The sequence below is a fragment of the Silurus meridionalis genome, chromosome 24, assembly GCF_014805685.1.
Source record: "Silurus meridionalis isolate SWU-2019-XX chromosome 24, ASM1480568v1, whole genome shotgun sequence".
In the NCBI taxonomy this organism is placed as follows: Eukaryota; Metazoa; Chordata; class Actinopteri; order Siluriformes; family Siluridae; genus Silurus; species Silurus meridionalis.
Genome location: NC_060907.1, coordinates 10,381,867 through 10,392,459, shown reverse-complemented (window position 1 = coordinate 10,392,459; position 10,593 = coordinate 10,381,867). Strand labels below are relative to the sequence as shown.

At 38.2% G+C, this 10,593-nt stretch overlaps 1 protein-coding gene across 1 annotated transcript; it reads left to right on the top strand.

Moving 5' to 3' along the window:
- Positions 1–93: 93 nt before the first annotated feature.
- On the top strand, positions 94–9,516 carry cdadc1 (cytidine and dCMP deaminase domain containing 1). The gene is made up of 9 exons (XM_046837304.1): positions 94–291; positions 1,149–1,249; positions 1,681–1,858; positions 2,332–2,913; positions 4,084–4,133; positions 4,480–4,649; positions 5,676–5,865; positions 7,775–7,832; positions 8,454–9,516. The coding sequence occupies exons 1-9, from the start codon at positions 192–194 to the stop codon at positions 8,519–8,521; spliced, it is 1,497 nt and encodes a 498-aa protein (XP_046693260.1). The 5' UTR covers positions 94–191; the 3' UTR covers positions 8,522–9,516.
- Positions 9,517–10,593: the final 1,077 nt, after the last annotated feature.

The window sequence follows — 10,593 nt, the reverse complement described above, 5'->3', positions numbered from 1 at the left end:
GAAAAATAACAGTACAGCAGTTGGGGATGTTTTTTGTCATATCTGGCAACCCGGATTTAAACGGCCTTTCTGTAGCTCCACCTGCTGCTTGACGTCAAACTAAACAGGAAGAGAATGCTGTGGAGGAGGACTGATCTCACACACCGGTGTGTATTGTGTCACACAGCTCTCTTGTTCATGATCAGAACCGAATGGCAGCGACACATTGCGACTACCGGTTCATCTCGACTGGTCAAGATGGCGTCAGTAACGTGAAGGAGAGCAGCACGCAGACGGAGGGCAAAGTGCAAGGTTAGGACTAGCCAGGTCTTTACCCTAAACCAGGGACTGTGCCCCCAAACAGCTCATTAAAACTCTGAATAGTTTGATTACACATTATAGTGGTAGTTCAATAAATGGCGAAGGGGAAGTTCAGTGGTTAAGATGGTCGATTTCTGTTCAGAAGGTTGTGAGTTCAAATCCCCACACCACCATAATCTGGTGCTGGGCCCTTATTTATGACCCTTAATCCTGAAATTCTCAGATGTATGAATGGAGTAATTGTGAGTTGCACTGGAGGATGCTGTAAACGCCAATAAAAGTGTATCATCAACAGAGGTGGCAAAAGTATACACATTGTTTACTTAAGTAGAAGTACAGATACTCATGTTTTTAAAGACTTCAGTAAAAGTTGAAGTACTGACTACACTTTTTTACTCAAGTTAAAGTAAAGAAGTTTGGGCTCTGACATGTATTTAAGTAAAAAGTAACAATTACTGCTACCTTTTAGTGTCACGCTGGTAACTGAACCACACAAACTGAATGTATCCAGACTGAACAACCACCATATAGAATACAAGCAGAGAAAAGACTAAGATGACATAAAATTTTATATATATATATATATATATATATATATATATATATATATATATATATATCTCAAAATGTATTCTGATACAGTATTTTCCATCTAAAGACTGCTCCTGCTCACTCTTAACCTACAGATCCTATACCTTTAAATGATTCAGTACGCAGTGATAAATGGTTTTTGAATATCAGCATCAGTTTCTATTTCTTAGAACTGGGCTTGGCTGAAGTTAGTCATACAGTCAGACAGTCAGACAGATATTCTATTTTTGTCTTAAAATATTTCTCTCTCTGTTCAGGTCATGGACCAAGACTGTCCAAAGTCAACCTCTTCACATTACTGAGTCTCTGGATGGAACTTTTCCCCAGAAGAGAATCTCAGAGACGAGACAATGCATCAGTAAGGACATGTTTATTCTCTCAGACTTTGGACATGATGCTTGGGTTGTCTGGAGCTTTTATCTCACACCTACGTAAACTGATTTAAACACTGACTTCAATTGGAAATTAAACTGAATTCAATCATTTCTATATCACACGTCTTCTGATTTGTCTGTTATTTGCTCGAAGCATTTATCAGTAAACTGCTGGACAGGGTGTTGTCTTTTGAATTGTTGTCACTCCTCCATGTTTTCTTCCTTCAAGAAACCCAGGTATGAATATGCAAATTAGAAACACCTTCAACCTTGCACATGCTCCTCTCCTTCCTGGTGTTACATGACCCTTATTTGCATAATTATGTAAAAAAAAGCCTTTAGACTTTTAAGTCATTTAGACTTATAGAGTTTTTGACCATGTGCCTGAGATTAAATTGTAATGCATCTTTTTCAGGTGCAAGTCACTGGTTTGGTGGTGGTCCATGAGCAAAGAATTCTGGGTCTTCATTGTTCTGGAGCGGAGCTCCATGCCGGCCAGGTGGCCGTTATCAGACACGGGTCCAGATTAAAGGGTTGCGATCTTTATTTCTCCAGAAAGCCGTGTTCTACCTGCCTTAAGATGATAATCAATGGTAAGTAACCACTGGTTACTCCACTCCTACTTCTTGTCTGTATAGATTAGTTTAATTGGTTTGGTTTCAACAAAATATTAGCACTAATTATTTTCTCATAATCTAACAACGCTTTGATGATAAGTGAGGAAAGAGGTGAATGACCAGATCTGTTATCAGACCAGGCTACAACCATGCAACCACTTTTTACAACCATGATGAGCAGAAAAACATCTCACATGTCAAACAGGATCGGCTTCAACAGACTGCTTTAGGTTTCTGGGAGACGAGAACAATTTGAGGATACAGTCAACACAGAATCACTGAAACTGTACATATTGGGGAAATGCCTTGTGCTTATTCTTTTCTGTAAGATGATTGAGGGTAAATTTGTATCTGCATTTTGAATGATGCCAAAGATTTTGGAATTGGTGGTATCGAATCTGTAATTTGTAACCTTTTCTCCATAATCATAATCCCTCTCATTCTCTCAGCCGGGGTGAACAGGATCTCCTACTGGCCTGCTGATGCTGAAATGAGCCTGCTGTCTGACAAAAGCGAAGCTACAGGTTCTCATCTCCAGGAGGCCGCTCTGGACGCAGCAGCTGCCGAGAGACTCAAATCCTGCAGCAGGCTGCACATCTGTGTGCTGCTCCAGCCTCTTGCCAACTCCATGCTTCAGTTTGTAGAGGAGACGTCCCGCAACAGTGACTTTCTGAGCCGAATGGCGGCAGATGATCCCAGTCTAGATGTCCCTGAACTCTTCAGGAAAGAGTGCTGGAGGAACTGGAATAGGTTTTCGAAAATATTTGTGATTGATGATGTGGAGGTGCACCAAGAGCTGCTCAGTAAGATGAACCTGGAGAACTTTTGCACAGAACCATATTTCAGTGAACTGCGACAGCACATGAGGGATCTGATCAGGATTCTGGCATCTGTGGCTGCAAGTGTTCCCGTTCTCGAGCACGAATATGGGTTCTACGAGACAGAACCTACAACTAGTGGATATAGGACATTATCTCAGGATGTTGTGAGACACTGCATCATCCAGGCAGCAATACTGTCTTACAGAACAGGTGAGATGTCGGAGTATGCAGGGAGGTTGTCTCTTAAAGTTCTTCTTACACATAATAATGCAGCATTTTCTCAGTCTCAGGAGCTTGTGGGTGCTTGACATGGGCAGGGTTTTCAATTAATTATAAAATTAAATAGATGACTACTTACATTTCCTAATGAAATAACTTTATATGGCGAATATACGGACCATCAATGTGTGAAACCTGTAAAAATATTTTTGACATGGAGAACTATTAAATTTTCAGCTAAGTAGAGAACCTCAATATGAATTCTCATTCTAATGAAAGCCTAGAAGATCTGTTGCATAACTTGTAATTAATGCAATTCCTAAGTAACTATTAGTAGAGCGAAGACAACATTCCTCATGCCATTCCAGCACCTCCACCAGCCTGGACTGTTGACACAATAATGCAGGGTCACTCCCAATCCTGTCCATTGTTGTCACTCCCAACAAAAACCTTAACATCTTCAGCTCTGCTACCTCCAGCTCCACCTACTGTCTTTTACTCAATGCCACTGTCTCTAGACCATACAACTTCACAGGTCTCACCACAGTCCTAAAAACTTTCCCTTTTATTCTTGCAGATACCCTACTATCACAAATCACTCCTGCTATCACTCTTCTCCACCCACTCCACCCTGCCTGCACTCTTTTCTTTACTTCTCTAACACACTCTCTATTACTTTGCACTGTTGACCCTAGGTACCTGAACTCCTCCACCTTCTCCACCTCTTCTTCCTGCAACTGCACCACTCCACTGCCCTCACTCTCATTCACACACATGTACTCTGTCTTACTCCTACTGACTATCATTACCCTTCTCTCCAGCGCATATCTCCACCTCTCCAGGCTTTTCTCAACCTGCTCCCTACTCTCACCACAAATCACAATATCATCCGCAAACATCATAGTCCACGGAGACTCCTGTCTGACCTCGTCCGTCAACCTGTCCATCACCACTGCAAACAGGAAAGGGCTCAGAGCCGATCCTTGATGCAGACCAACCTCCACCTTGAACCAGTCTGTCGTTCCTACTGCACACTTCACTGCTGTCACACTGTTTTCATACATGTCCTGGACCACCTAACACGTTCCTGAGGGAACTCAGATAATAACTTATTGAAAAGACTGCATTGTACCGAAAAATGTTGTGTTTTTGATATTTCAGAAGATCCAAAAGTTGGAGTAGGCACAGTGATTTGGGCTGAGGGCAAATTGGTAAGTAAAGAGTTTTTTTGATTATTTTTAAATGCTGCTTTTAATCACAGATAATAATAATGATTATAATAATAATAATAACAATTATTCTTATTCTTATTCTTATTATTATCTAGTTTTTTGATTCTCTTTTACATTAATTTCTCTTTGTCATTTACTTCATTTTTTAGATGGTTAATAGTTCAAACTTCAAAACATTTTATGATGAAAAATTTCTCCCCTTTAAAATTTTAAGGCTTTCCTAAAAGGACAAATGGAAAAAAATCCCTAAGTGTACTTGTTTGCTGTTTTTTACTGTTCCTTCACTGATTTATTGTAAATATTTGTTGTCCTTGTCCATGCTCAGCCTCAGTGTGATGGCACAGGGAACATGTACCTGGTTGGATGTGGTTATAACGCGTATCCTGTGGGCTCTGAGTATGCCGAGTTTCCTCAGATGGACGACAAGCAGGAAGAAAGGCAGCGACGCAAATATCGCTACATTATCCATGCTGAGCAGAACGCACTCACTTTCAGGTGTGCAAATCCCAGAGCGTTTATAAATTCATCATGTGTGAAGCAAATCACAGCTTATAACAGGTTACATTAATGCACTTGTTTTAATGTTATTGTTTCTTTAGAAACGATTAAACAGAGAATAATCTATTCAAATTTTAATACATTCATACATTCACACATTCTAGAAGGAGTCAAACATTTTCTGCAGGACAGAGCACTTTGTCTTTTCTTGTTTCTTAATAAAATGTGGGGTATTTTTGTCTTAACTTGAGATCTAAAAAAGGAAATTACTGCTTATAGCTGCTCTAACAAGTGATACAGGAACTAACTGATGGTTCATAAGGGTAAATATAAATAAATAAATAAAATAATGTCATGTTCATTAGTATGTTCCCTAAATAAAAAATAGAAAGCACTTCAAAACATATAGTTATGGAGCACATCACATCAATCAATGCTTTTCTTTATATCTTATTCGTAGCTTCTTCTTTCAGATGCTCCCATTAGGGGTCGCCACAGAGGATCATCCGTCTCCATACCACCCTGTCCTCTACATCTGCCTCTTTCACAACAACCACCTGCATGTCTTCCCCTTTACCACATCCATAAACCTCCTCCTTGGCCTTCCTCTTTTCCTCCTTCCTGGTGGCTCCATCCTCAGCATTCTCCTACCAATATAACTCATGTCCCTCCTCTGCACATGTCCAAACCATCTCAATCTCGCCTCCCTCACCTTGTCTCCAAAACGTCCTACATGCGCCGTCCCTCTAATAAACTCATTTCTAATCTTGTCCATCCTCGTCACTCCCAACGAAAACCTCAACATCTTCAATCTCTTATTCATAGCTACACCACAAAAATGTACATATAGTACCAATCTTTAAACCAGAGTTTGCAGAGTGTAGATTTAATGCAGGCTCACAGTAAAACCTAAACCCATCGTATCTGTGCAGGAAAGTAGCTCTCTAGCAGGAGAACCTTCGAGAAGAAACATTTCCATATATTTCATGCTGCTTTTTTTCCCCATTTATGTTGGATGTTCAGGAGTGCCGATGTGAAGGAGGAAGAAAACACAATGCTCTTCGTCACTAAATGCCCATGTGATGAATGTGTACCTCTGATCCACGGCACCGGCATCAAACAAATCTACACCACAGACCTGGACAGTGGGAAAGTCAAACACGACATTTCCTACATAGGTTTCAACCGGCTTCGTGACATCCGCAAGTTCATCGTACGTCTGCAACCATTTTCTAAAATAAAATGTTCAGTTTTTATAGATACAATATACGGACAAACGTTTGTAGATACCTGGCCATAAGATTCATATGTGAGAACATCTTATTTTACATTTAGTCCCCATTTGCTGTTAGAATAACCTTCACTTCCCTGGAAAGATGTTTCACTAGATTTTGGAGTGTGCTTGTGGAGATTCCTTCAGCCACACAGGTGTTAATAAAGTCAGGTACTGATGTAGGATGAGGAGGTCTGGGGTGCAGTCAGCGTTACAAATCATCCCAAAGGTGTTCAGTAGGGTTGAGGTCACAAGACCTTCTATCCATGTGAAGCATATCTTCATGGAGCTGTCTTTGTGCACAGGGTAGGGCTGCAACTAATGATTCTTTTGATAATAGATGAATCGGGCGATTATAAATACAATTCGATGTTTTGGTTAATTATAACTATATAAAAGCCTAATTCAAGGTATTTACATATAAAAGTACTTTAAAAATGCAAAGGCCACATATTGAGTTTAAATAACTTACGTTTTTAGATTTTGAAGCTTATAGTAGCTGCATGTTCACTCATGCGGGTTTTTTCTTTCTGTAAAAAACAAAACAAAAACAGCATTTGAGTATGCAAGGTGAACATTTGTATTGTTTTTAATGATAATTGCAGATGGCAAGTTGACAACCGTTCTGCAAATAATCAATATAAAATATAATACAAACATTGCTTTGACAATTTATGTAAAAAAACAAAAAAACATTTCGTTCAGTTGTGAAGAAACATGCATCTGGAATATATAATGAATTTAATTAGATATAATAATACAATGATATATGCACAAATTCAATATACAAACATTGAAAACAAGCATTTGCATGTAGTAAAGCCGCAGTAAAACCCGTTTGAAAACGTATCAATTTAACTGTTGTAGTAGACAAATGCTATAAAAAGAGAATTGAACTGAGAATCGCAGTAAGATAACAGGCTTAATTATAAAAAATTCACTAAACTGTACTATTTGCACACGATGAGAATTTTACAGTCTTTCTTACCGTGCTGATGTTTCACCTTCATCCGTGACATTAGTATGTTTATTTTCACGTGCTCGTGCGTCACTGTGGTATTTCCATGCCACACAAGCATTTAATATAAAATGCTCCTATTTCTTGGCTGACTTGGGACGCACACTTTTTCCTGCTACTGGTTGATCTGTTATCTTGCCGTCGCGCTAACACTTATTTGAGCATCCCAACTAATCGATAACGGCATTAATTTAATTATCGATTTAATCGATCAGTTGTTGCCGCACCAGTACTGCCGTATTGTCATGCTGGAAAAGGTTTGAATCTTCTAGTTCAAGTGAAGGGAAAATTCAATGTCCCAGCATCCAAAGACGTCCTATACAATTGCGTGCCTCCAAGTTTGTGTTGACAGTTTGAGGAAAAACACATCTGTCTGGGAAAAGTCGGGGGTCCCAATATGTTTATCCATATAGTGTGCGCTTTTATGTTTTAAAGCTAAAGGACCCTTTTAATAGTAATCTATCCTGCAATTTATTTTTTATCGATTCAGCTTTACTTTTAGCACACGTTCACTTACACGATCAGTTCATATAAAAGGAACACTGTTCTTGTGAAGTTATTTCAACACTGATGCATTTGGATAGATTATACACGTAACCCTTTGAAGGATTTATTAGAGATTTTGCATAGCCTGCCTGAACAGCTCGAGCGTAAAATAAACAGATTTTAGCTTTCAGGGAGGTTGAATTTCTTGTTTGGGGAAACTACACATCCACTACAGATGTCACACACAGATATGAGTATGCTTGAAGTATTCCTTAAATAATACACATCCGTAATACTACTCGCATAACAGTATGTCTTTATTTCTTGTGTATTTTTGATTTAAAGTGGCAGAGGTCATCTGTGGTCAGAAGTGCTTCTGAACAAACTGCTACACATTTATCAAGTAAGAGTTCACTGATTGTATTTACCGTAATTTCCGGACTATTAAACACACCCATATATAAGCCACACACACTGAATTTGACAAAGATTTTTATTGTGAACATAAATACGCCGCACCTGTCTATAAGCCGCAGGTGTCTACACTGAAACTAATGAACTTTACACAGGCTTTAATGAAAGACAGTGTCTGTTACACGGCTTGTATCTAAACAGTAGCCTACCAAGAAAGTCATTGTTCACTGTCTTCCTCCTTCCTTTCACAACAATTTCTCTCGAGAGTTTTTCTTTTGCCATTTCCTGTAGACAGCGTGAGTGAGCGGCAGGTCAAACAGGGAAAAACCCAGGAAAAAAATCTATAAATTAGCCACTTCGTTGTTTAAACCGCAGGGTTCAAAGCGTGGGGAAAAAAGTAGCAGCTTATAGTCCGGAAAATACGGTATTCATTTTACCAGACAGTATTGGTTTTCTGCAACATAACACTGTTTATCTGTCAGTAAGGACGTGTACAAAACTGCATTCTCATGAAATTATAAAAATAGGCCAACATTTGACCGTCACATCATTCTTAGATTAAAAAAAATGTCAAATAAAGTGTGCACCTTTTTCTCTCCGTTCATTGCAGATGGCAATTTGAAGAGCAGACGACAAGGTGATGTGGATTCTCAGTGCAATAAGAGACTGAAAAACTGAAGTACCGGCGTTCTTACTTGCAAGAGTTTACAGAAAAAAAAAATACCAGGCTACGTGCACATATAGAGACGTTAATGATGTGAAAAACTACACCACATCTTCTAATTATGTTTACATACACTTTATGGGAAAGGGTTTGTGGACACCTGACCATAATATTCGTGCGCTTTTTGAAGAACCGTTATATGGCAGGAAAAAGAAGGTGTCCCAATACTTTTGTATATTGTATAACATGCACATCATATCGAACGTGTTTTCCGATCATTTCCAATAGTACTTCCTTTTACACATTTTTTTTTGCCACCGTTACACCGAGGACAGTCATTATATAAAGTCCACTGAGCATTCGCTTGCATGTAAAACATTTCATATACACACTGCCTTTTAGTGATTATTCTATAATTAATAATAATTTTGTTTGTGTTCAATTGTTTATATTTGGTGAAAGCTACGACATTTGGAATTCACACTATTTATTTCTGAAGGCTGCACCAATGCCAGAAAGCCTTATTTCTATGTGATGGGTTTTGTTTTCCAGTGCTACATTTTCTGTATTTCATATAAACGCAGTTACACAATGAAGAAGAAGATTGCTTTTAACTTCTATGAGTCACAATGTTTTAATTCGGACATCCTGCTGATTGTTTGTCCACTGAAGAGATCAGACGATGAGAGTAAACCTGTGGCGCAGAACATGAAACCCAATACACGCTTGCTATATTTTTGTGTGTAAACTCAATTTTACTCAGATATACAGTTGATCCATCTTCTGTGTCGTACCCAAAAACCACAAAAAAAAAAAAACTCCCAGAGGATTTCTGATAATGCTTGAATTTTGCTTTATTTGGTGATATGGTACAATTAGCACTGAAGAAGGTAGGATGCGACACGGGGTCTCCATGGGGAACAGGTTCAGACTTCAAATCTGAATGTTTCTTTCTGTGTATGCACGGATGTGTGGATATTCAGTAAATTTGACTCCAGTATCTAATCTATTTGAATGGTTCCCCTGTTGAAGTGTTTGTTCCATGATTTATTTTACATTACACAATACTGAACAGCCTGCAGCCCATCTGAGCTCTGAATGCTAATTCAAACTGGGAGAAGCAGAAGGAATGCCAATAGCATGTGATGCATCGGTTCAGGCGTTGAAATATTTACTGAATTTAGAAATCAGTTTTGTTTCCTTGGTTTAATAAAACTGAAACGGTACAGGGAAAAATATGAATAAATCAGTCTGTAGAATGAATATATAACATTTCACATATTGGCGAATGTGAGAACACGGGTCAAGACCACCTCAGCATACAATTTCCACGTAATCCGAATATTCTAATGATACAATCATACAAGTGAATCAAAATCAACCAAGGTGCAGCGAATAAAAGCAAAAGGACGAAAAGAAAAAGTTTTCAAACGGCGTAACTCAAATATAGCGAGTTGAGAGGTTCACTGCTTAATCGATTCAAAATATGCTACTAGAACATATTTAAAATTAACAACAAAATTAAATTAAGCTCCCCCTAGAAAGATGTGTTTAAAAAATACAAAATTAAGCATGAGGAAAAAAAAAAATAACAGAAAAACATTTAAAACACAACAAAAGGCACCTGTTTTGAACGTTCGTGTCCTCGACTGTTCTGTTGTAGGTTCGAGCTAAAATGTCGTAATCACTATGAAACAACTAGCATACCAGCTAATAAACAAAAATACACTGAAGTACTTTATATATATAATTTATATATATATATATATATATATATATATATATATATATATATATATATATATATATATATATATATATATATATATATATTTTAGTGGGATTAAACGACATGACTCCTATAGTCAGTCCTATAGGAACAATCGAGCACTGAATACACTACAGTACGAGCACATTACTCTCTAGGTTTAGTGCTATAGTACAAATCAAGAACCATTATTCTGAACTCCAGCCTCACTGTAAAACATCAGACACAAAAGTGCCAGTAGATGTTTACAAATGTTTATAAAAAGGGAACCCGCTTTTCACACTAAAACCAGCTTTAAACTCATGACAGGTAAACGTC

Excerpts from the sequence above, each read along its gene's own strand:
- cdadc1 (XM_046837304.1), top strand. The coding sequence starts at position 192 with ATGGCAGCGACACATTGCGACTACCGGTTCATCTCGACTGGTCAAGAT. Across the intron at positions 4,134-4,479 it reads TTTGGGCTGAGGGCAAATTG|CCTCAGTGTGATGGCACAGG; the intron begins GTAAGTAAAGAG and ends GTCCATGCTCAG. Across the intron at positions 4,650-5,675 it reads CAGAACGCACTCACTTTCAG|GAGTGCCGATGTGAAGGAGG; the intron begins GTGTGCAAATCC and ends TTGGATGTTCAG.